Below are 27243 nucleotides of genomic sequence, written 5' to 3' on the forward strand. Positions count from 1 at the left end.
TGCACACGCAGTGGAACTGGTGTCAACTCGCGCATGCGCAGTGGAACTGGTGCCACCTCGCGCACGCGCAGTGGAACTGGTGCCAACTCACGCACGCGCAGTGGAACAGGTGCCAACTCGCGCACGCGCAGTGGAACTGGTGCCAACTCGCGCACGCGCAGTGGAACAGGTGCCAACTCGCGCATGCGCAGTGAAACTGGTGCCAACTCACGCACACGTAGTGGAACCGGCGGCAACTCACACACGCGCAGTGGAACTGGTGCCAACTCGTGCATGTGCAGTGGAACAGGTGCCAACGCACGCACACGCAGTGGAACCGGCGGCAACTCACACACGCGCAGTGGAACTGGTGCCAACTCGTGCATGCGCAGTGGAACAGGTGCCAACTCGCGCACGCGCAGTGGAACTGGTGCCAACTCGTGCATGTGCAGTGGAACTGGTGTCAACTCGCATATGCGCAGTGAAACCGGCGGCAACCCGCGCATGCGCAGTGAAACCGGCGGCAACTCGCGCATGCGCAGTGAAACCGGCGGCAACTCGCGCATGCGCAGTGGAACTGGTGCCAACCCGTGCATGCGCAATGAACCGGCGGCAACTCGCACATGCGCAGTGCAACCGGCGGCAACTCACGCATGCGCAGTGGAACCAGCGGCAAACTGTGCACGCGCAATGAAACCGGCGGCAACACGCGCATGCACAGTGGAACCGGCGCCAACCCGTGCATGCGCAATGTATCCGGTGGCAACTCGCGCACGCGCAGAGGAACCGGCGCCAACCCGTGCATGCGCAGTGAAACCGGCGGCAACTCGCGCATGCGCAATGAATCCGGCGGCAACTCGCGCACGCGCAGTTGAACCGGCGGCAACCCGTGCATGCGCAGTGAAACCGGCGGCAACTCGCGCATGCGCAATGAATCCGGCGGCAACTCGCACACGCGCAGTTGAACCGGCGGCAACCCGTGCATGCGCAGTGAAACCGGCGGCAACTCGCGCATGCGCAATGAATCCGGCGGCAACTCACGCACGCGCAGTGGAACTGGTGCCAACTCACGCACGCGCAGTGGAACTGGTGCCAACTCGCGCACGCGCAGTGGAACTGGTGTCAACTCGCGCACGCGCAGTGGAACAGGTGCCAACTCGCGCACGCGCAGTGGAACAGGTGCCAACTCGCGCACGCGCAGTGGAACTGGTGTCAACTCGCGCACGCGCAGTGGAACAGGTGCCAACTCGCGCACGTGCAGTGGAACTGGTGCTAACTCGCGCACGTGCAGTGGAACTGGTGCCAACTCGCGCACGCGCAGTGGAACAGGTGCCAACTCGCGCACGCGCAGTGGAACTGGTGCCAACTCGCACACGCGTTTTGGAACTGGTGCCAACTCGCACACGCGTTTTGGAACTGGTGCCAACTCGCGCATGCGCAGTGGAACTGGTGCCAACTCGCACACGCGCAGTGGAACTGGTGCCAACTCGCACACGCGCTTTGGAACTGGTGCCAACTCGCGCACGCGCAGTAGAACTGGTTCCAACTCACGCATGCGCAGTGGAACTCGTGCCAACCCGTGCACGCGCAATGAAACCGGCGGCAACTCACGCACGCGCAGTGGAACCAGCGCCAACTCCCGCATGCGCAGTGAAACCGGTGCCAACCCTTGCATGCGCAGTAAAACTGGCGGCAACTCACGCATACGCAGCGGAACTGGTGCCAACTCGCGCATGCGCAGTGAAACTGGTGCCAACCCGTGCATGCGCACTGAATCCGGCGGCAACTCGCGCTCGCGCAATGAAACCGGCGCCAACCCGTGCATGCGCAATGAATCCGGCGGCAACTCGCGAACGCGCAATGAAACCGGCGGCAACTCGCGCATGCCCAGTGGAACCGGCGGCAACTCACGCATGTGCAGTGAAACCCGCGGCAACTCACGCACGCGCAGTGGAACCGCGGCAACTCATGCATGCGCAGTGAAACCGCGGCAACTCATGCATGCGCAGTGGAACCGGCGCCAACCCGTGCACGCGCAGTGAATCCGGCGGCAACTCGCGCATGCGCAGTGGAACCAGCGCCAACCCGTGCACGCGCAATGAAACCGGCGGCAAGTCGCGGACGCGCAGTGGAACCGGCGCCAACCCGTGCATGCGCAGTGGCTCCCTTCGCTGCGCTGGCCCCGACGCAACATGGTGTAGGGCTACAGGGACCGGCGTGGAACAATAGAGGCCCCCAGCCCGAGAGGCCGGCCCACCGATTGGTAGGCCCCGATCGCGGGCCAGGCCACAGCGGAGCCCCCACCCCCCCCCGGGGTCGGACAACCCTCCCCTCCCCCCCCACTCCACCAGGCCGCCCCCGGATGCATCCACGCCGAGATCCCACCGGGTAAGAGCAGGTGTCAATGGTGCCGGCGGGACTCGTTTTTTTTGGCATGGCTGCTTGGCCCATTCCGGGCGGGGAATCGCCGGGGGGGGTGGGGGGGTCACATTGAGCGGCCCCCAACCAGCGCTGCGCTGACCGTGCTGGCGCCGATTCTCCGCTCTCTGGAGAATCGGCGGACCTGCGTTGGGGCAGCGTCCCGTCCCCAGCGCCCGTCCCGGCGATTCTCCGGCCCTGCGTGGGCTGAGACAATCCCCCCACGTGAAAAGAAAATGAACCAAATTCACTGGTTCTCCAGCTCCGGGAAACATACAATTTATACACAGCAGGGAAGGGACAGACAAGATTCTAATTTATCTTCCGATATTGTTTCACACGATGGTACCAGTGCACAGTTCACACGTCAGACATAGCGGGCGGAACCTTACCAGGATGTGGCAAACTGTCCTCCCCAGGCTGAAAGCCGATGTGTAACTCTCCAGTTGCACAGACCAGTTTCCTCCCCAAATATTTCGCCACTTGGAGAAAAAGAAATGAGTGGATGTGGTTTACGCCACCATTCTGACAGGACAGGGCCCCCGCCTCCACATTCTGACAGGACAGGGCCCCCGCCTGCACATTCTGACAGGACAGGGCCCCCGCCTCCACATTCTGACAGGACAGGGCCTGCTACAGCCGGCCCCCGCCTCCACATTCTGACAGGACAGGGCCCCGCCTCCACATTCTGACAGGACAGGGCCTGCTACAGCCGGCCCCCGCCTCCACATTCTGACAGGACAGGGCCCCGCCTCCACATTCTGACAGGACAGGGCCTGCTACAGCCGGCCCCCGCCTCCACATTCTGACAGGACAGGGCCCCCGCCTCCACATTCTGACAGGACAGGGCCCCCGCCTCCACATTCTGACATGACAGGGCCCCCGCCTCCACATTCTGACATGACAGGGCCCCCGCCTGCACATTCTGACAGGACAGGGCCCCCGCCTCCACATTCTGACAGGACAGGGCCCCCGCCTCCACATTCTGACATGACAGGGCCCCCGCCTCCACATTCTGACATGACAGGGCCCCCGCCTGCACATTCTGACATGACAGGGCCCCCGCCTCCACATTCTGACATGACAGGGCCCCCGCCTCCATATTCTGACAGGACAGGGCCCCCGCCTCCACATTCTGACAGGACAGGGCCCGCTACAGCCGGCCCCCGCCTCCACATTCTGACAGGACAGGGCCCCCGCCTCCACATTCTGACAGGACAGGGCCTGCTACAGCCGGCCCCCGCCTCCACATTCTGACAGGACAGGGCCCGCTACAGCCGGCCCCCGCCTCCACATTCTGACAGGACAGGGCCCCCGCCTCCACATTCTGACAGGACAGGGCCCCCGCCTCCACATTCTGACATGACAGGGCCCCCGCCTCCACATTCTGACATGACAGGGCCCCCGCCTGCACATTCTGACAGGACAGGGCCCCCGCCTCCACATTCTGATAGGACAGGGCCCCCGCCTGCACATTCTGACATGACAGGGCCCCCGCCTCCACATTCTGACATGACAGGGCCCCCGCCTCCACATTCTGACAGGACAGGGCCCCCGCCTCCACATTCTGACAGGACAGGGCCCGCTACAGCCGGCCCCCGCCTCCACATTCTGACAGGACAGGGCCCCCGCCTCCACATTCTGACAGGACAGGGCCCGCTACAGCCGGCCCCCGCCTCCACATTCTGACAGGACAGGGCCCCCGCCTGCACATTCTGACAGGACAGGGCCCCCGCCTGCACATTCTGACAGGACAAGGCCCCCGCCTGCACATTCTGACAGGACAGGGCCCCCGCCTGCACATTCTGACAGGACAGGGCCCCCGCCTGCACATTCTGACAGGACAGGGCCCCCGCCTGCACATTCGATGGGGGCTGCATCTTCGATGGGTGCCTCGATCAGCATTGCAGCCTCACAGCCCCCAGCATGGAGGTATCGGGGGTTATCTCACCCCGCCCCCCCCCCCCCCCCCACTGACAATCATCACTGGCATTACCCCCACCCCCTGCCCAACAATCCTCGCTAGCGTTCCACCCACCCACCAGCACCATGGCAGTATCGCCAGCACTCCCCAGTGTCCGCACCCCCCCCCCCCAACCCACCGCACATAAATGCACGTTTCCCACTCCCCCTCCATGGGGCTTCCATTTGGACCCGCCCCAGCACTTCCCTGCCACAGGTTGGCACCGTGCCAACCCAGCTTCGCGACATGTGAATATTTGGTATGGGGGGGGGGGGGGGGGGGGGAATTGTGTGGAGGGGGAGGGGCATTAATGATATTTAATTAAGTGGAAGTAAGTCTCTGCCAACTTTTTTTAACAATTTAGAGGGCCTAATTCATACTTTTCCCCAATTAAGGGGCAATTTAGCGTGGCCAATCCACCTACCCTGCACATCTTTTTGGGTTGTGGGGGTGAGATCCACGCAAACACGGGAAAATGTGCAAACTCCAAACGGACAGTGACCCGGGGCCGGGTCCTCGGGGCCGTGAGGCAGCAGTATTAACCACTGCGCCACCCTGAAATCCATGTGATTCATGTCGTGGCATCACTGGCAAGGGGTGGGGAAAATCGGGAAACTTGATCTCTCTGGAAAAGAAATCGCGTTTCCTGATTCTTGTGGGACTTCCCACATTCAGTAACAAATATTTCGCAGGTTCCATTTCCAGGGACATAGCTTGTGCCTCAGTTTTGCTATCATTGGTTCAATGCTACTGTATTAACTAATTGTGAAAACCTTTTCTTCCAGATGATTGCATTGGCAGGGGTGGCGCAGTAGAACAGTGGTTAGCACAGTTGCTTCACAGCTCCAGAGTCCCAGGTTCGATCCCCGGCTTGGGTCATTGTCTGTGCGGAGTCTGCACGTTCTCCCCCGTGTCTGCGTGGGTTTCCTCTGGGTGCTCCAGCTTCCTCCCACAGTCCATAGATGTGCAGGATAGGTGGATTGGTCAAAAGGTAGGTGGGGTTGCCGGGTTACGTGGATAGGGTGGAGGTGTGGGCTTAAGTGGGGTGCTCTTTCAGGGGCTGGTGTAGACTCGATGGGCCAGATGGCCTCCTTCTGCTCTGTAAATTCTATGATTCTTGTTCGCTAACTGGGCAGCCAATTCAACAGGGGTATAAAAGCCGGCAACTGGTCCTGAATTATTTCTCTGAAGCTATCAGATAGGTCCCCCCCCCTCCTAGTACTACACACAACCAGCTTCACCCTTGCCCACTGTTTTGACTTCTGGGATATCCCAACTCATGGTGTTCCTCGATCCCCCCTTCGCCTGCCCCAGGCTCCTCTCCGCGATCGCTGGCCTCGAACTCCACCACAATTTGCTCGACCTCACTCTGAGCGCAAAGGCTCAGGAAGAGTCCGTAGATTCCTCCTGCAAACTGGGTCCAGAATAACAGCAGGGTGGGGAATAAACTGCCAAAGTCCACAGCAGAAGGCTTCCTCAAACATTTGAGAGGGGATATCCTTGGCTTTCATAGTCCCAGCATGCTCTCAGAGTTTCTGCCAAGTTAAACAAAGGAAAAAGTGATCCTGAGAAATAAGCTGGGTGTTCAGCAGGTCACCAGAGAACAGAGAAATATCATTACCCCCTTGTTAAAAGGAAACTGTCGAGTAAAGTTTAGCATCATTTATTTTCCTGTATTTCTGATGCTTTGTACATATAACTGTACATCATTCACGTCTCTTAAAGTTGAGATCGTTCAGCCCCTTGTACCAGTGCCAGCCCTCCAAAGATAACTCAAACTAAATGGCAGTGTTTTGTTAATATTTAAAAGCAACTTCACATTAGCAGTTTGACGCACGATCAATGTCCACTAAAGCGAGGTTGCAGTCCAACTGAAGGCTTTAATAAGCTAGATGTTTCCCCCAGCAACTCAGGTACAGAATGAAGGCTGCTGGGGCGGCACGGGCTCTTATACCCCGCCTCGCAGGGCGGAGCTACCATACATCTTGACCAATAGAAAGCATACAGTTTCCACCAACGGTGCTCCAGCATACCAGTAATACCTCTACTACCACATTCACCCCCTGTTAAAAAAGAGTCCGGCGGGGGTGGTGGCCTGATACTGCAACCATGGCAATGTGGTAGAATTAGTTATGGAGGTACCGTAATTCCTCCGTACAGCGTTTTGTAACTATTTACAATTGGTGATTTAAATTTACAGTTTACAATTTAAAATGAAGCAATCAGTCGATCGGGGGCCCTGGTCGTCTTCTGTGATCGTCGGAGCTTCGGTGGTGACTGCGGTGGGGGCTCGGGCGTCTGTGACTCCGGGGCGTGGCCTCGGTCTCTGTGGCAGCTTCGACACCCCTAGACTGCGCTGGTGGGGAAAACGGTTGACCTGGGAAGGGAGCGTCTGCGGGGTGTGTCGGTGGGTGGGGGGGCCTAGACGGGGCCGGCGGAAGGACCGATCCTCCTATAAGGTGCCCTGGTGGAGGGGAGGGTGGGACTGGTGGCTGGGTTGTGCGTGGGGCTCCGGCGGGCGCCAGGTCTCGTAGGGAGACCGTATCTTGTCGGCCGTCGGGGTACGCCACGTAGGCGTACTGGGGGTTAGCATGGAGAAGATGGACCCTCTCGACCAACGGGCCCGACTTGTGCGCCCGCACGTGTTTTCGGATCAGGATGGATCCGGGTACTGCCAGCCAGGTCGGGAGCGAGGTCCCAGAGGGGGACTTTCTGGGGAAGACAAGGAAACGTTCGTGAGGTGTCTGGTTGGTGGTGGTACAGAGCAGTGACCGGATGGAGTGGAGAGCATCCGGGAGGACTTCCTGCCAGCGGGAGACTGAGAAATTCCTGGACCGTAGGGCCAGTAGGACGGTCTTCCAGACCGTTCCGTTCTCCCTCTCTACCTCTCCGTTACCCCGGGGGTTGTAACTGGTCGTCCTGCTCGAGGCGATGCCCTTGCTGAGCAGGAATTGACGCAGTTCGTCGCTCATAAAAGAGGATCCCCTATCGCTATGTATGTAAGAGGAACCCGAACAGTGCAAAGATGCTGTGGAGGGCCTTGATGACAGTGGTTGCGGTCATGTCAGGGCAGGGGATGGCGAATGGGAACCGGGAGTACTCGTCAATCACGTTCAGGAAGTACGTGTTGCGGTCGGTGGAGAGGAGGGGGCCTTTGAAGTCCATGCTGAGGCGTTCAAAGGGACAGGAAGCCCTTATCAGGTGCGCTTTCTCTGGCCTGTAGAAGTGCGGTTTGAACTCCGCACAGATTTGGCAGTCCCTGGTGGCTGTCCTGACCTCCTCGATGGACTAGGGCAGGTTGCGGGTCTTGATAAAGTGGAAAAAGCGAGTGACCCCCGGCTGGCAGAGGTCCTCATGGAGGGCTCGGAGGCGGTCCACTTGTGCGTTGGCACATGTGCTGCGGGACAGGGCGTCAGGAGGCTCGTTTAGCTTCCCGGGATGATACAAGATCTCGTAGTTGTAGGTGGAGAGTTCGATCCTCCACTGCAAGATCTTATCGTTTTTTTATCTTGCCCCGCTGCGCATTATCGAACATGAAGGCTACCGACCGCTGGTCAGTGAGGAGAGTGAATCTCCTGCCGGCCAGGTAATGCCTCCAGTGTCGCACAGCTTCCACTATGGCCTGGGCCTCCTTTTCGACTGAGGAGTGGCGGATTTTGGAAACATGGAGGGTACGTGAGAAGAAGGCCACGGGTCTGCCCGCTTGGTTGAGGGTGGCCGCCAGAGCTACGTCGGATCCATCGCTCTCGACCTGTAAGGGGAGGGACTCATCGATGGCGCGCATCGTGGCCTTTGCAATGTCTGCTTTGATGCGGCTGAAGGCCTGGCAGGCCTCTATCAACAGGGGAAAAGCTGTGGATTGGATCGGGGACGGGCCTTGTCTGCATATTTGGGGACCCACTGGGCGTTGTAACAGAAAAACCCTAGGCAATGCTTCAGGGCCTTGGAGCAGTGAGGGAGGGGGAACTTCATAAGGGGGCGCATGTGTTCAGGGTCGGGGCCTATAACTCCATTTCGCACTACGTAGCCGAGGATGGCGAGGCGGTCGGTGCTAAACACGCATTTATCCTTGTTGTATGTAAGGTTAAGGATTATTGCGGTCTGGAGGAATTTGCGGAGGTTGGTGTCGTGGTCCTGCTGGTCCTGGCCGCAGATGGTGACATTATCGAGATACGGGAAAGTTGCCCGTAAATCGTACCGGTCAACCATTCGGTCCATCTCGTGCTGGAAGACCGAGACCCAGTTGGTGACACCGAAGAGAACCCTTAAGATGTGATAGAGCCGCCCCTCTGCCTCGAAGGCAGTGTATTTGCGGTCACTAGTGTGGATGGGGAGCTGGTGGTAGGCGGACTTAAGATCCACCGTGGAGAAGACCTTGAAATGCGCGATCCTGTTCACCAGGTCGGATATGCGGGGGAGAGGGTACGCGCCCAGCTGCGTAAACCTGTTGATGGTCTGACCCGGTCTTTACCACCACTACTTGAGCTCTCCAGGGGCTGTTACTGGCTTCAATGACTCCTTCCCTCAGTAGCCTTTGGACCTCTGACCTAATAAAGACCCGATCCTGGGCACTGTACCGTCTGCTCCTGGTGGCGACAGGTTTGCAATCCGGGGTGAGGTTCGCAAACAGGGAAGGCGGATCGACCTTAAGGGTCGCGAGGCCGCAGACAGTAAGGGGGGGTATAGGGCCGCCGAATTTGAAGGTTAGGCTTTGGAGGTTACACTGGAAGTCTAAACCTAGGAGTGTGGCCGTGCAGAGGTGGGGAAGGACGTAGAGACGGAAACTTTTGAACTCCCTTCCCTGGACTGTGAGGTTTGCTACATAAAACCCCTTTATCTCCGCTGAGTGGGAACCGGAGGCCTGGGAGATTTTTTGATTAACGAGGTGGCCGAGGAGAGAACAGCGCCTTACCGTGTCGGGGTGTATGAAGCTCTCCGTGCTCCCAGAGCCGATTAGGCAGGACGTCTCGTGCCCGTTGATGAGTACAGTCGTTGTAGCAGTTGAGAGTGTTCGAGGCCGAGACTGATCCAGGGTCACCGAGGTTAATCGCAGCAGTTGAGTGTTCTCTTCAGGCAGTGCGTGGTCAGCCGAGCTGGGGTCCTGGGGGTTCATCCAAGATGGCGGCTCCCATTGGTCGCACATGGCTGGGGATGCACAAAATGGCGGTGCCCATCCCTCCAACGTGGCGTCCGCGGAACAAGATGGCAGCGCCCGGGGTCCGCACGTGGCCCTGGAGTAGGAAGATGGCAGCGACCGCTGGCCGCACGGGGACCGTGGAGAGGTTTGTGGAGGCGGTCCGCATTCACCGCCGGAGACCGCGGCGACTGCACGGGCCTGACATACCCCCACGAAGTGGCCCTTTTTGCCGCATCCCTTGCAGGTGGATGCGCGGGCCGGGCAGCACTTGGCCTGCCCTCAAAAGTAGCAGCGGGGCCCCCCGGGGCTGCCATGCAGCACAGGCTTGAAGGGGGGATGGGGGATTTCTCGGGGTCGGCTGCGGAGGGGTTCCACGCTGCCCAAGGGGCTGCCGCGCGGTCGGGAACGTAAGCGCGGGCGTTTCTGGAGGCCACCTCCAGGGAGCCTGCAAATGCCCGCACCTCCTTGAGACCTAGAGTGTCTCTTTCTAGCAGTCGCTGGCGGATTTATGAGGATAGCATACCTGCCACGAAAGCGTCCCGGACCAAGAGGTCAGTGTGTTCACTCGCCGAAACTTGCGGGCAGCTGCAGTTTCTCCCCAACACCAGGAGTGCACGGTAGAATTCTTCCAGCGATTCCCCAGGGGTTTGTCGCCTTGTTGCAAGCAGGTGCCGGGTGTAGACCTGGTTTACCGGGCGAATATAGTGTCCTTTTAGCAGCTCTATTGCTGCATCGAAGTCTTCCGCTTCCTCGATGAGGGCGCAAATCTCCGGGTTCACCCTTGAGTGCAGGACGTGGATTTTCTGTTCTCCCGTGGGTGTGTTTTCGGCCGTCCCGAGATACCCTTTAAAACACGCCAGCCAGTGCTTGACGATTGCCGTTGAGTTCGCCGCGTGGGGGCTGAGTTGCAGACACTCCAGCTTGATTGCGGAGCTCCATCCATTTAAATCTAGCTTATTAAATTGATGCACGATCAATGACCACTAAAGCGAGGTTGTAGTCCAACTGAAGGCTTTAATAAGCTCGATGTTTCCCCCAGCAGCTCAGGTACAGAATGAAGGCTGCTGGGGCGGCACGGGCTCTTATACCCCGCCTAGCAGGGCGGAGCTACCATACATCTTGACCAATAGAAAGCATACAGTTTCCACCAATGGTGCTCCAGCATACCAGGTACCGTAATACCTCTACTACCACACAGTTCAGTTAACTTACAGGCACAGTCCGTCTAATTTGTAGGAGGTATTGAAGGAACATTTCTCAAAGCTCACATTTCCCACAGCTGAAGGGCCTGTTTCTGTGCTGTATCGTTCTTTGTTCAAAAATGCACACCAGATTGGAGGTACGGTCTCACCAAGGCCCTGCATAATTGTAGCAAGACATCCCTGCTCCTGTACTCAAATCCTCTCACTATGAAGGCCAACATACCATTTGCCTTCTTTACCGCCTGTTCCACCTGCATGCTTACCTTCAGCGACTGGTGTACGAGGACACCCAGGTCTCGGTGCACATTCCCCTCTCCTAATTTATGGCCATTCAGAAGGCCGTACCTTTATCCACATTATATTGCATCTGCCATTCATTGCCCACTCACTCAACTTGAGGATCTCTGCATCCTCCTCACAGCTCGCCCTCCCACCCAACTTAGTGTCACCTTCAAATGTGGAGATAACAACAAACAAAGAACAAAGAAATGTACAGCACAGGAACAGGCCCTTCGGCCCTCCAAGCCCGTGCCGACCATACTGCAGATATTACATTTTGTTCCGTCATGAATAGCCGGGATCCCGGCATTGACCCTTGAAGTACCCCATTAGTCACTGCCTGCCAATTGGGAAAACAACCCGTTTATTCCAACTCTTTGTGTCCTGTCCACCAACCAGTTTTCTATCCATCTCAATACACTACCCCTAATCCCATGTGCTTTAATTTTACACACTAATCTCTTTTGTGGGTCTTTGGCGAAACCTTCTGGAAGTCTAAATATACCACATCCACTGGCTCCCCTTCATCAACTCTACTACTGACATCCTCGAAGAATTCCAGTAGATTTGTCAAGCATGATTTCCCCTTCATATATCCACGCTGACTCGGTCCGATTCTGCCACTGTTTCCTAAATGCTCTGCTATAAAATCTTTGATAATGGACTCTAACATTTTCCCCACTGATGTCAGGCTGACTGGTCTATAATTCCCTGTTTTCTCTCTACTTCCCTTTTTAAATGGGATTACATTAGCTACCCTCCAATCTGGCAGATGGGCACCACAGCCACTATCTCTAGGACTTTCTTAAGTACTCTGGGATGTAGATTCTCAGGCCCGGGGGATTTATCAGCCTTCAGTCCCATCAATTTCCCCAACACCATTTCTCAACTGATACAGATCTCCTTCGGTTCCTCCGCTCACTAAACCCTTTGTTCCCCAGCATTTCTGGTGTGTTATTTGTGTTGTCCTTTGTGAAGACAGAACCAAAATATGAATTTAGTTGGTCAGTTATTTCTTTATTCCTTATTATAAATTCTCCTATTTTTGACTGTGCATTACACGGGACATTGTGCTCGGGAGGATAGATTTGACAATACGGGGCGGGATTCTCCGAGCGTCCGCGCCGAAATTGCGATCGGCGCGAGGGCGGAGAATGGCCCTTGACACTGCTCCCGTCCCTGGAGAATCGCCGCAAATCGCCCGCGACCTATGCGGCGCGGGTAGGGGGCCGTTGACAGAGGCCCCCCCATGCCGATTCTCCGAGGACAACTGGCCGAGTTCCCGGCGGCCTGGTTCTAACCACGTTTTTCCTGTCGGGAACAGTCCGCGGCGGCTGCGGAGTCAGTCCGCGGCAGCCCAGGTGGGGGGCGGGGGGTTCCTTCACCGGTGGGGGGGGGGGCCTCAGGGACGGCCAGGCTAGCGATCAGGGGCCACCGATCCGCGGGCCCGCGCGATCTCGGGGGTGCCTACATTGTCGGGGCTGCTCTGTGTTGTGGGTTCGCCATTTCACGCGGGGCCACGCTGAAGGTCGCCGGCCATGCGCATGCGCAAAGTCCCGACCGGAAGAGCAGGGCGCCGTTACGTCAGCCAGAGCTGCGAGGAGCACTCCGGGGCCCTGCCAGCCCCCTGCAAGTTGGAGAATCACTCTGGACTTTCTTAAGGAAAGCAGAGTGAAACGCCCGCATTTTGACGCTGGGGTGGGGACATAGCCCCTATTATTGGAGAATCCATCCCATGATGTTTTTTTTAAAGCGGCAAACTGACTTTCGGGATTGCGAATGAGGGAATGTCGGGTGCCTTCTGACCAAGCAACTCTCGCGTGAAGTATTTTTTCACATTGGGGAGACTAAACGCGGACTGGGAGACCGCTTTGCGGAACAGCCTCACTCAGCCCGCAAGCATGGCCCCAACCTTCCTGACGCTCGCCAATTCAACTCAGCGCCTCGCTCTAACGCCCACACGCCCGTCCTTGGCCAGTCAATGCTCCAGTGAAGCCCAATGCAAACTGGAAGAGCAGCACCTCATCTTCCGATTGGGCACATTACAGCTCCCCCCAGCACGGAGATCAACATTTTCATACCGTGATCTTTCTCGCCCACCTCATACATTTATTGTCTCCAATGCAATAACCCTCCCTACCTCACCCCTCCTCACCCCCGTCCCACACCAAGCCACCTGTCTCTCATTCCTAAATTTGCTACACCTTGTTGCAATCTATCTCAGCTACAGTTTAATATCCAACACATTTTTCCTCCCTTTTAATTCTGCTGAAGAATGGACTGGAAACGTTAACTCGGTTTCCTCTTCCTGCAGACGCTGTGAGGCCTGTTGAGTTTTTGCAGCATGCTCCGTTTTTGTTAATCTATCACACATTTGGTGTTAATTACATATCAATTGGGTTTAATCATATGCAGGTTGCAGGCATTAAATGGGGTTTCATTTGAGCACAGGGCCTCGGCCGTGGAGGGGTTATATTGGTAATGTCACTGGGCTAGTAATCCAGAGCGTCTGGGGGACATGGGTTCAAATCCCACCACGGCAACTGGTGGAATTTAAATTCAATTAATAAATCTGGAATATAAAGTCAGCCTCAGTAATGGTGATCATGAAACTATCATTGACTTTTGCAAAACCCTTCAGGTTCATTAATGCTCTTCGTGGAAGGAAATACTCTATCTGGCCCACATGTGACTCCAAACAAGGGGAGGTGGTGGTGTAGTGGGATTGTCACTGGTCTAGTAAACCAGAGACCCAGAGTAACGCTCTGGGATCCCAGCTTCAAATCCCACCACTGCACATTGTGAAATTTGAATTCAATAAAAACCTGGAATTAAAAGTCTAATGATGACCATGAAACCTTTGTCGATTATCGCAAAAACCCAACTGGTTCATTAATGTCCTTGAGGGAAGGAAATCTGCCGTCCTTACCCGGTCTGGCCTACATGTGACTCCAGACCCTCAGCGATGTGGTTGACTTTTAACTGTCCCCTCAAGGGGCAATTAGGGATGGGCAATAAATGCTGGCACAGCCAGCGTCTCATGAACGAATAAGAAAAATGACCCACAGCAACGTACCCGCAGACAATTAGAGATGGGAAATGAATGATGGCCACATCTGATTAAAAAAATACATTTAAAATATATCTGCGCTGTGGTTGAGTTAGGAGGTGTATGCTTGTCATGTTTTAATATGCAAATAAATGTTAGTCTGAGTAAAGATTGGCGCCAACTGGCTTCCCAGAACAGAACATTTGTTCGTAAATGATCAATCGCATCCTGTTGGCTGGACTGCATGAGGGAAAAAGTACAGTAAATAATTCCAAAGTTACCAGTGCCTGCTTGCCAACTTACTGGCTACCACTGGGGAGAGAGCATTTATTGTATGCAACAACTTAGATCTTAACACTGGAGTTTAGTCACAAGGACTTCTCCACATGTACAATTCCCGCCTTGAGGTAGCGCCGTTGGGAGTGGCACAGATTTTACCAACGGGAACAGCCCAACCAGTCCATGCGGATGTTTACACTTCACACAAGGTCCCTCCCCACCCCTCCTCTCACCCCTATCTTCTATACCTTCCTCCCGCATGTCTTCGTCCAGATCCTCCTCAAATTCAGCAATGTTATTCCCTTCAACTATTCCCTGTGGGCACGGGTTCCACACTCTCACTCTTCTCTGGGGAAAGAGGATTCTCCCCAATTTGCATTGTACTTATTATCTTACACTGATGGCCCCTAGCTCCCGTCTCCACTCCCAGCAGGAATCGCCACCGTTACGCCTACACTACTACATTCTTTCAGAATTTCTCTATGGTTCCCTCATCTCATTTCTAGAGGATAGAGCGCTTGCCCGTTCACTGCACTGTGTTCCCGCTACTTCCCGGGTCAGAACGTGTGTTTTTTCCCCCCAAAAAAAGTCAAAGGTTTACCTTTTCCCCCGGTATGCCTTGTGGACCGTCACTTCCAGCATTCCCCTGCAGAGGAGCAAAAAGATAGAAAAGGATTGTCACTAGGTGGGTCCGGAAGATCTGAAAGGGCTGGAAAACTCCAGCCAGAGACCGGGAATGGCCACACACCGAAGTTCCCGCCAGTCTCGGGGCTCAGGGAGCGCGGAATCTCCTCAGGTTTAAGACCAGCCATTTCGTTCATTTAGAGAGTGGGTTCCGTTTGTTTTTGATATCCGTTTTTGCGGTACAGGTCATTCTGGGGATACACGGATGGTGAGATGTGATTGGCTACTCAAAGTTTGGGAGGCTCCCAAATAGAAGTGGTCGCCGTTTACGAGGGTCGGTTTGCGTCTCCGGAAATTATGGCTTCGCTGCGCGCACGCAGGAGGGCCGGTGGCCATCTTGTGTTCGGGGTTACAAGGGGCTGGGGGAACAGGGATCGCTGCCTCAGCCCTTCTCAACAGTCAGCTGATTGACGAGCGCAGGTCAGCGTCACCGAGGGGGCATCACTGGGGGTTTAATCAGTGCCCTGTCGGAATTCTCAGACTAGTATATCACAAAGAGCATTGCGCCCGAGGCAACCGTTATTCAGTTAGCATTGAATTCCCATTTACTACCACCTTCCTCTACCATCTAGAAGGACGAGAGGCAGCAGGCACATGGGGACACCACCACCTGGTGGTTCTCCTCCGCGTCGCTCCCCACCCTGACTTGGAAATATATCGGCCGTTCCTTCACTGTCGCTGGGTCAAAATCCTGCAACTCCCTCCCAAACAGCACGGTGGGTGTACCTACACCACAGGGACTGCAGCGAGTTCAAGAAAGCAGTTCACCACCACCATCTCGAGGGGCAATTAGGGATGGGCAATAAACGCTGGGCCTTTCCGGCGACTCACACACATGCCAAGAATTAATTTTGAAACTATCCTTCTGAAAGGGGGAGGGGCTGAAATAGTAGAATTGAACAATTGGGCAGTTTTCTGCTGCGTCCAATTGCAGGTTGTCTAGTTGCATCTGGGCAAATTAGCGACGCGCTTGGCCGCTCCAATCACATCGCAAAATGCCTTCCACCTGTGAGGGAAGAGGGGTGAACGCCAACCACAGATGTACTAACAGTTACCGCCCACCATTTCCACATAAACAGAAGGAAAGATACATTCTGCTCCCCCATCTTTCATTGATGAATGTTCTTACCTTTGGGCCTGGCTTGCCTGTGGCTCCTCTGTGTCCTCGTTCACCCCGGTCCCCCTGAGAATACAAGACGGAGGATTGTGAATTCTACCCGTGCCGGGTTTTTGCTCTTTCCCTCTTGCTGAATCCTGGTCTTCCGCCTCCTGACCGAGGGGTACCGAGGTTTCGGTTACTCCCTGGTAAATTACTCACTTTAGGTGCTGATTTTAACATTGCAGCTCACTCTGATCCCATACATTCCCCTCCATTAACTCAGCGGAGAAGGGTGGGATAATGCGGAGCTGCAACTCGCCCGGTGACACTTCTGCCCCGAGTCCTGATGGGCTCCCAATGACCAGAAACGTAACAGGACTAGCTGTATAAATACTGTGGCAACAAGAGCAGGTTGGCTAGGAATCCTCTGGCGATTAACTCACCTTCTGGCTCTCCAAAGCCTGTTCACCACCTCCAAGGCCCAAGTCAGGAGTGTGATGGAACGCTCCCCACTTGCCTGGATGAGTGCATCTCCAACAACACTCAAGGAGCTCAACACCATCCAGGTAGCCCACTTGACTGCCACCCTATCCAACAGCTTAAACATTCCCTCCCTCCGCCACCAACACACAGTGACAGCACTATGTAGCATCTACAGGATGCACTACAGGAACTCACCAGGCTCCTTCGACAACACCTTCCAAACCCACCCAGAAGGACAAGGGCAGCAGATACATGGGAACATCACCACTTGTAAGGTCCTCTCCAAACCACTCCCCACCTTGACTGGGAAATATATCGGCCGTTCCTTCACTGTCACTGGGTCAAAATCCTGGAACACCCTCCCTAACAGCACTGTGGGTGTACCTACACCACAGCGACTGCAGCGGGTTCAAGAAGGCAGCTCACCACCACCTTCTCAAGGGCAATTAGGGATGGGTAATAATTTCTGTCCAGTGAAGCCCACATCCCGTGAAAGAGACTTGAGGACAATAATCGAAGCCGGCCCTCTCAGTCCAGTACTGAGGGAGTGCTCCATAAAGCTGGCCCTCTCACCGAGGGAGTGCTCCACGAAGCCGGCCCTCTCAGTCCAGTACTGAGGGAGTGCTCCACGAACCCGGCCCTCTCACTGAGGGAGTGCTCCACTGCCCAAGTTGCATCTCTCAGGTGAGATGTTAGACTAAGGTACCTGTCATGATGTCCACATTAGCATATCATGGTGCAATCACACACACACTGATGGACAGGTAGTTGGACCAACCAACACACACACAACATCGCAGCCAATCACCAGTGAGAGCACACGCACTATAAAACAGGGAACACCACAGTTCCCGCTCATTCTACCAGGAGATAGCTCAGAGCTCACAGTGCGGCACTCAGACATAGACTATGTGCTGAGTGCCTCACTAAGATAGTGATAGGGCTGGGTCCACAGGTTAGCTGGTGAGGCACGTACCCAAGCCAATAGTTAGTTATTACCGTTGTTTAGACAATAAAACAGAGTTGTACCATCTACAGCCGTGTCGGATCATTTGTGCATCAGAACACCCAACACGACATGATACCAGTAGTGGACGCTAACCAGCGACTGTGAGACCTACTTGCACCCTTTCAAAAATCCGCCACCCTGCTCCATGGAAAACATCAGCCCGCCTCAGCCGCTCCGAATCGCTGGAAATCTCGGCGTAAACTGGAAGCTGTTTAAACAGCGCTTCCAGCTCTTCCTAGAAGCCACAGACAGGGAGAATGCATCGGACACCAGGAAGATCGCCCTCCTCCTCTCCACGGTGGGGCAACACGCCATCCACATCTATAATTCCCTGGCATTCGCGGAAGACGAGGACAAGACAAAATATAAGACGGTGCTTCTGAAGTTCGAGGAACACTTCAGCGTGGAAGTCACTGAGAGCTTCGAGAGGGACCTCTTCCAGCAGCGCCTGCAGGGTAAGGATGAGCCTTTCCAATCTTACTTGACACACCTCCGTATACTCGCGCAGTCCTGCGGCTATGAGGCCACCTCCGACTCCATGATACGGGATCAGATAGTTTTTGTGGTCATCTCGGACACCCTACGCCAGCAGCTCCTCAAAATAAAGCGCCTCACCCTAGCGACTGCCATCGAGACCTGCGCCCTCCATGAGAACGCAACCAGCCGGTACTCCCAAATCCAGGCGGCCGAAACGGCACAGCAATGGCCCCACAAGGCGGAGCGGGTCCAGTCGATCGAGTTCCTCCCGGCCCGCGGCCCGGACGAGGGCAGCCATTTTGCGCGCTTTCCAAGGCCTCCCGCGCTTGTACGCGCCAAAAGAGGGGACGTTGACGCAGAGGGACGTGATGCGCAGGCGCGCTCTATGCAGGGCCGCACCGCGCATGCGCGGTGGCGCAACGAACGCCATGACCTTACAACGTGCGGCAACTGCGGCACCGGCCATTTAAAGCGGCAATGTCCGGCCAAAGCGCGACAATGCCTCCGCTGTGGCAGGATGGGCCACTACGCTGCCTGCTGTCGAGCAGCCAACACCCAACAATTCCACCAGCCTCGCAGGGACGTGGGGGCGATTCAGCCCCCCCTACACTGAGTCAGATCCTGACAGTATGCAGACCAGCGATACCGAAGACAGGGAAACCTTCCGCGTTGCAGTAATCCACAAGAACCGGATGTCCCCAAGTCAGAACCACCAGCCGATGCCAGTGCACAGCGTTGATCCGGGCGATGAGTGGTGTGCCACCCTAACGGTCAACCGATCACCAATCACATTCCGCTTGGACACTGGTGCCTCCGCCAATCTCCTTGCATGGTCAGCCTTCCAGACCTTGAAGGTTAAACCACCGATTCTGCCATCCCACTGTCAGCTGGTTGACTACAATGGAAACGTCATCCCGGCCACGGTCCTGTCAGCTCGATGTTACACACAACTCACACAAAGCCACATTGTCGTTTGAAATAGTTGGATCCTCGAAGGACTCTCTGTTAGGCGCACAGGCGTACAAGATCCTCCACCTCGTTCAGCGGGTACACACTCTGTCTCCAGAAGGCACGTTCGATTTCCCGGATGCAGACTTTAGGGCGCAGCTCCACTCACTCCTCGCCCACAACCAGGAGGTTTTCGAGGGCATGGGTACACTGCCCTACACGTACAGAATACGGCTCAAACCGGACGCCACCCCGGTCATTCACGCACCTCGTAGAGTCCCAGCACCACTCAAGGAACACCTCAAGCAGCAGCTGCAGGACCTGCAGCACCAAGGAGTGCTTTCCCGGGTCATGGAGCCAACGCCATGGGTCAGCTCCATGGTGTGCGTAAAAAAGCCCTCCGGCGAGCTCCGGATCTGCATCGACCCAAAAGACCTGAACAACAACATCATGAGGGAACACTACCCCATACCCAAACGAGAAGAAATCACGAGTGAAATGGCCCGGGCGAAAATATTCACCAAGCTTGATGCCTCAAAGGGTATTTGGCAGATTCAATTGGACCAGTCCAGCAGGAAGCTGTGCACTTTCAACACTCCCTTTGGCAGATACTGCTACAATAGGATGCCATTCGGCATCATCTCGGCCTCCGATCATCATGGAACAGATGATGGAGGGCATCGAAGGGGTACGCGTCTACGTAGACGACGTTATCATCTGGTCCACCACACCACAGGAGCACATCAGTTGTCTCCAGCGTGTCTTTGCACGGATACAGATCAGGGCCTGCGCCTCAACCGAGCCAAGCGCTCTTTTGGCCAGACTGAGCTAAAGTTATTGGGGGGCCACATATCCCGGTCAGGGGTGCGGCCGGATGCCGACAAAGTGGCAGCCATCGCAGCCATGCCGCAGCCGTCAGACAAGAAGGCAGTGCTGCGCTTTCTCGGGATGGTCAACTTCCTGGGGAAGTTCATTCCTAACCTTGCCTCGCACACAACGGCTCTTCGCCACCTGGTCAAAAAGACAACGGAATTCCAGTGGCTGCCCGCACACCAGAGTGAATGGGAGGAGCTGAAGGTCAAGCTCACCACCGCCCCGGTACTGGGGCTCAGTGCTCCACTGCCCAAGTTGCATCTCTCAGGTGAGATGTTAGACTAACTCTCTCAGAAAGAATCTCGTGACACTATTTCTAAAATGATCAGGGGAGATCTCCCCAACGTCTTGGCCCGTCCTCACATCACAAGCACAACCTAAGCAGATGATCTGGTCAGGATCACGTTGCTGTTTGTGGGATTGCGCTGTGCACAAAACTGGCCGCATCGTTTCCTACTTCACAACTGTGACCGCTCTTCTTTGATTGGTTGTAAGGTGCCCATCAACTCGGATTTATCACAGTTTTAACATTGAAACATACCAAGGATTTTATTTTGTTTTAAATTTAAAGTGCCCAATTTGTTTTTTCCCAATTAAGGGGCAATTTAGCGTGGCCAATCCACCTACCCTGCACATCTTTGGGTTGTGGGGGCGAAACCCACGCAAACACGGGGAGAATGTGCAAAGTCCACACGGACAGTGATCCGGGGCCGGGATCAAACCTGGGACCTCGGCGCCGTGAGGCAGCAGTGCTAACCACTACGCCACCGTGCCGCCCTATACCAAGGATTTCACAGAATTGTGGGCAACAGATACTGGACAGCGATGGACAATATGGTTGTGATGAACGGTTACTGTGTTACTGTTCCCTTATCATCATGTAAGGTGATGTTCCCTTTAAGACCGGGCTTGGAACCCTGGGGGACTCCGCCTCCGCCCACCAGGGAGCCGTATATAAGGGGCCGCTCTGTAGGCGGCAGCCAGTAGACACCCGTCTCGGCATCAGGCTCGTTCTCAGCTTATTAAAGCCTTCTTTAACGCTCTACTCTTTTGCCTCGTTATTGAGGGTACTACAATGGTCAAATATCAAAGTGAATTTGATGCGCATAATATAGGATTATATAGATAGGGCATTAGAGAAACAGAAGGAGAGAGTTAGTTCAAAAAGTAGAGCGAGGGAGGGCAAGAGAAAGGGATGAGGGAGTGATAAAGTGTGAGAGAAAGTAGAGAGTGAAAGGGATCGAAAGAGAGAGAAAGGGATCGAGAGAGAGATAGTAAGGAATTGAGAGAGAGAGAAAGATCGAGAGAGAGAGAGGGAAAGGGATCGAGCGAGAGAGAACTGGAGAGAGAGAGAGAGAGAGAAAGGGATAGTGCGAGAGAGAGATAGGGATCGAGAGAGAGAGGAAGGGATGGCAAGAAAGGGATGGAGAGAAAGAGAGAGAAAGGGATGGAGAGAAAGAGAGAGAGAAAGGAATCGAGAGAGAGAGAGAGAGAGAGAAAGGAAGTGAGTGAGTGAGTGAGTGAGTGAGAGAGAGTGAGAGAGATGGAGGGCGAGAGAAAGGGATGGAGAGAGAAAGGAATCGAGAGAGGGAGAGAAAAGGAGAGAGAAAGGGAAAGAGAGAGAGAGAAAGGAAGTGAGTGAGAAAGAGGGAGAGAGCGAGACAGACAGTAGATGTGAGACAGAGAGACAGAGAGAAAGGAAGTGAGTGAGAAAGAGGGAGAGAGCGAGACAGACAGCAGAAGTGAGAGAGAGAGACAGAGAGCGAGAGAGAGAAAGGAAGTGAGAGAGTGTGAGAGAGAGAGAGAGAGACAGACAGGTGAAGTGAAAGAGAGAGACAGAGAGAGAAAGGAAATGAGTGAGTGTGTGAGAGAGAAAGCGAGACAAAGGGAGAGAAAGGGAATGAGGGAGTGAGAATAAAGGAGGCAGAAAAAAAGAGAAAGTGAAGAGAAATAGACAGAATATCCATTGGACCATTATTCTGAATTGAGCAGTCTTTCAAAATCCACTCATTTATAAAAACAGTTCAATTTCTGAAGTACCAGGAGATACTTACTGTGGGTCCCCGCTGTCCACGGACCCCCGGGGGTCCTGCTCTCCCCTGTTAGCGGATTGAAAAAAAAAGCTTTATCACATTGAGACCAGCCAATCAATCGGAGTCAATTTGCTCCACCAATCCAGAGCACCTAGCGTTACAACAGAAACAATTCTTAAATGTGCAGGCGTTGGCACCTTCCCATCTCTGCCCCCGACGACACTCCACTGTGTAAACTGTCTGCGTGCAGTGTGTCCACATCCCTCAGCCAGGGCATGTCCTGGTTATTCCCAGCCAGCAGGAACCGCCTGTATATCCGGAACCTCTGCCTGGAAAATGGCCCTCTCTCTCATCCAATGTATCAAACTGAGTTCCTCCCAGATAATTTCCAGAAAACATATGTCCCCCACGATTGGAAATTGTTGTATTATAGCTCTCCCCGCCCCCCCCGCTTGGAATACTGAAAATGGATAATTCATGCACCGAGTCCTCTGTATCGTTCCCGCTTCGGAAGCCACAATTGCCCACCGCCTCACATGTGTGGAGCTTTTGATCAATTGGAGGTTTGAGGGATGGGCTTCTGCATTAATATTTGGGCAGTGTTTTTCGTTCCCTTCTTCGTTTTGTGTGCACAGGTCCAGTTAAATGAAAATGAAATGAAATAAATGCAAATCGCTTATTGTCACAAGTAGGCTTCAATGAAGTTACTGTGAAAAGCCCCTAGTCGCCACATTCCGGCGCCTGTTCAGGGAGGCCGGTACGGGAATCGAACCGTGCTGCTGGCCTGCCTTAGTCTGCTTTAAAAGCCAGCGATTTAGCCCAGTGTGCTAAACTAGCCCCTAAATGGCCCCTAAAGGTGCCATTTGAACTCAGCACCTCGCTCTCATGCCCACGTGTCCGTCCTTGGCCTACTGTAGTGTCCCAGTGAACCCCAGCGCAAACGGGAGAGGCAGCATCTCCCCTTCCGATTGGGCACGTTACTGCCCTCAGGGCTCAACATTGAGCTCCACAACTTCAGACTGTCACCTTTCTCCTCCACCACATATCCAACACATTTTCCCTCTCGGTGAGTTCTGTTGCCGGGTCAAACAGACTCAAAACATAGGAGCGGGAGTAGGCCATTCAGCCCCTCGAGCCTGTCCCACAATTTAGTGAGATCGTAGTGCCCTAACTCCACATACCTGCCTCTGGCCCATATCCCTTAATATCTTTAACAAAAATCTATCCATCTCCGATTTATAATTAACCACTGATCTAACTCCACCTACTGTTTGTGGGAGTTTCAAATCTCTACCACCCTTCGAGTGAAGAGGTTCTTCCCACCATCTCTCCTGAATGATTTAGCCCTAACTTTTAGATTATGTCCCATAGTTTTAGACTCTATTGCAAATAGTTATCTTTATCTACCCTGGCTTTCTGTTTTCTCTCCCTTCACCTGTTGCTCACCTGCTGAGATTTTCCACCATTCTCCCTTCGTGCTAAAGGTGTTATTGCTGTGCTCTGTGCTGTTGGAACACCATTGTCAGCATCAGGCATTGTCACACCAGGTACTACACAGGTAGAGTGACGTCCGCCACACCTTCCTTAGCCCATTGCTGACAGGGTTAATGTTAAGATGATGTTATTTCCATTTTATGGCCAAACAAGGTGGCCCTCGGACATTGCCAGCAACCTACCGTCACTCAGTCCTCATCTCTACACAACGGCACTCCCCAATTCCACTACTATCCCGGGGGTGGGGGTGGGGGATGGTCTTGGACTGCCTTCTTGTTACGAGGGTAGCTTGCTCGGTTGGAGCTAACCACACTTGCTGTGGGTCTGGCGCCAGAAAGCGGCCACGCTGACGTCTCATCAATTACACATGGTTAAGGTTAGTTCGTCTCAATTACATTGTTGAACATTTGCTGCTGCTAATTACATTCTGACGGTCAAGAGAACACCTGTTAATGGTCACCGAGGCTATAGAAATAGGAGGGATTGCGGCTACGTTCGTGGCCGGGTAGCGCTGGAGAGGGAGCATGCAGCGGGTGCCGGTATACTTCAGGCCTCCTGCGACTGGTGAGCGCCGTGGTGCTGAGGTGCATCATCACACCCCCCTCCCCCTGAGGATCAACAATTTGATTTTATTAGATAAGTTTCCTTTGTCTTAGTTACATTGCCCCACCAGCTGCTGTCAAACCCCTCCCCCCTCCACCCCAGGTAAATGTATTGATTTAATTTGCTTATAAAAGTATAAATGGGGGATGACCGGGGCACTGGGTTGAGTGGGAGGAAAGCTGCAAGACTAAACAGATCAATAACTCCTTCAGTAAAGAAAAGCTCTGTGTCCGGGCATCAGCTTTTCCAAGTGGCTTACATCCTGTGAACATAGGCCAGGCCGGGCAAGGAAGGCGGATTTCCTGGGCAATTTAAGGTTTAAAAGCCTGGGGTTAGAATGTGTTTGACTTGAGTTCTGTTCTGCAGGGACTGGGTCGTTTTAGCAGCCAGCAGAGAAAATTGGCCGAGGAATGTGTTATTCAGTCTAGGCTAATAGATAGTGATTGTTCTGGGGGAAGTCCCTGGGGAGTTAATGTGCTTTCAGTCCCTGGAAAGTTAATATGTTTTTTTGAGCTGCGGGGTGTGATGTCAGTGCTGAGTAGAGCTAAGAGAGAGCCAGAGTTTTGGAGAAAGGTTTCTGGAGGTGAAGTCTGAGCTGGCAACCCTTGTTGTGTTTCAGACCACAGGTAAAGGCAGTTTTCCTTCCCAGTAGGATAGTTACATTTTTTTTAAAAAGTAATAATATTTTAAAGCAGAGCTGTTTGGTCTGACAGCTGGTTTAGCACAGTGGGCTAAACAGCTGGCTTGTAATGCAGAACAATGCCAGCAGCACGGGTTCAATTCCCGTACCGGCCTCCCCGAACAGGCGCCGGAATGTGGCGATGAGGGGCTTTTCACAATAACTTCATTGAAGCCTACTTGTGACAATAAGCGATTATTATTATTATGAAGACAAGGAAAAGGCTGGAACAACCCAGTTGAAGCAGCTATTTGAAGACGTTCAGCCAGAGTCTGAAAGGGTTCTAACCAGAGCCAGAATCTGGTGTGTGAAGCAAGTATTATTGTATACTCTGCTGATTTTTAAGCTGGGTTGAGAGATTTATGTTGAATGGGAACTTGAGTAATAATGGTAAGCTGCTTTTTTCAGATGTGAAGTAAAAAAGTTTAATGTTGTATTTCTAATAAAGTTTTGTTTTAGAAATACCAAATGCACAATTTTTCATGCAATCGCTCCTGGAGGGAATCATTCTCCCGCACAGTATTACAAATAAACTAAAATATTGGGGTTTTTTGGTTCAGTAGCCTAGCCACTGTTGGGGGTCTGGCCTGGGATTGGAATAATGTTCACGGGCCCGATGCCTTTTGAGAGGAACAGACGGACGGTGATGGACAGAGACACACATACCCTTCTGCCCTTCTCGCCACTCGCACCCAGAGGCCCTGCGGAACTGGTTGAACCCTGCAAAGGAGAGAATAAAATGTTTAATGGCATATAACTGATCATGAAGGGGCGAGGGTTCAGTGGATGTTAGACCAGCAACATCGCCAGTAAACCTTCCCCCCCCCCCCCACCCCCCCCTCCCTCTGTCACCTCATTCTGCTACACGGTGAGTAAAGCAGAAAGAGAGGAGGGGCTACGTGATCAGCAACAATGCGTGTAACTCTAGCATCAAGACAATGAACCACGAGGGGAGGCCATTCAGCCACCATCTCTGTGCTGGCCCTTTGCTGGAATAATTCAAAGCGATTCTCGTTGATCAGCTCCTCACAGCTCTGCATCTGGCTTGGTTGAAAATATTTAAGACAATGTTTGAGAACGAGGTCTTTGTTTAAGGACAGAGATGAGGAGAGATTTTTTTCTCTCTCAGCGGGTCGGTAGGCTGGGTCCTTAAATTTATTCAAGACTGACGTGGACAGATTTCCGTCGGGCAAAGGGGTCAAGGGTTATGGGGGGGGGGGGGGGGGGGTCACAATCAGGAGACTGGAGTTGAGACCACAAGCAACTCAGCCAGGAGTAATCTCGAGGGGCCGAATGGCCCACTCCTGCCCCTCAGTCCCATATGCTGATTGGACCTGCTTTTGACAACAATCCAGTAGTTTCATGGTCACCGTCGCAGGGACTGGCCGTTTATTCCAATTGGCTACTTGCTGGTGATACCCAAATCTCCAGAAGGAATCCCAATAAAAACTGGAGGCGAGTTCACCCAGCTGTCTTTTCAAATTTGGGATCAACATGATCTAACTTTTCTCTTAATCTCCCAGGAAACGAGGAAAAGGAATGAACACTGTCTTCCTGCATTTCATTCTCCACGGCTGACTCAAGGCGTTGACATGGCAGACGTCTCCACTTTGAACTTTCACTCCCACTCACCTTTGGGCCCTTTCTTCCTGGATACCCCGGCAGGCCAGGGACACCTAGATTTCCCTGTTGTTCAGAAGGAAGGAAAAGGGAAAATCAACGTTACATCAAGGTGCGTACAAGATCCGCAATGAAAACACTTCCACTTCATCTGTCAAAATGGCATGGAATCTCCGGGACAATTGCTGATTATCAACGCCGTTGCCAGGGCCCTTTATCACTGACCTCCATTGGTTCCTGCCTTTCAAACTCTCGCCCTCGCTTTCGAATCCCTCCATGGCCAACCCTTCCTATCTCCGGCCGTCCCACCCCTGGGGAATTTTTGTGCTCTTCCAGTTCTGACCTCTTGCGCAACGGTCAATTTTCCAGCGCTCCCGTCATTTAGCAGCCGGGTCTCCTGCTGCCGCGGCCCGAAAAGCTCTGGAGCTCCCTCACGAGGCCTCGTCAACTCCCTCTCCCCTGTCACCGCCTGGCCTGGCGGAGGAGGCAGACCTGCAGCTAAAGCGCTGCGACAGGCAGGCTTGCGGATTAGAATTGGCTGCTCCCTTTTTTCTGTGGAAGCCGTAGAATGTTTACAGTGCAGCAGGAGGCCATTCAGCCCATCGAGTCTGGGCTGAGCCTCTGAAAGAGCGCCCTACCCAGGCCCACTCCCCCCACCCTATCCCCATAACCGCACCTAACCTACACACCTTTGGACACTAAGGGGCAGTTTTAGCATGACAGTCACCTGAGGCTAGAATTGAACCTGGGTCCCTGGCCCTGTGAGGCAACAGTGCTAATCACTGTGCCACCACACTTTCAGCCGGCACTAAAACGACGGGCTGAATGGCCTCTTTCTGTCTGGGCAGTAACTATTCTTTATTTCTAAAGTGCTCCTTCAAACCAAGCTCTTTGATCTGAACGGGAGATCGCAGCACCTCCTGCACCCCCCCCCC

At 54.0% G+C, this 27243-nt stretch overlaps 1 protein-coding gene across 1 annotated transcript in view; it reads right to left on the reverse strand.

Moving 5' to 3' along the window:
• The window catches only part of LOC140403200 (uncharacterized), a 330215-nt gene that overhangs the window by 89030 nt on the left and 213942 nt on the right, over positions 1-27243 (reverse strand). The window contains 5 exon segments of the mRNA XM_072490949.1: positions 14908-14952; positions 16120-16173; positions 21934-21978; positions 25355-25408; positions 26321-26374. Of these exon segments, the coding sequence (XP_072347050.1) occupies positions 14908-14952; positions 16120-16173; positions 21934-21978; positions 25355-25408; positions 26321-26374 (252 nt within the window).

Source organism: Scyliorhinus torazame, chromosome 27, assembly GCF_047496885.1.
Source record: "Scyliorhinus torazame isolate Kashiwa2021f chromosome 27, sScyTor2.1, whole genome shotgun sequence".
Classification (NCBI taxonomy): domain Eukaryota; kingdom Metazoa; phylum Chordata; class Chondrichthyes; order Carcharhiniformes; family Scyliorhinidae; genus Scyliorhinus; species Scyliorhinus torazame.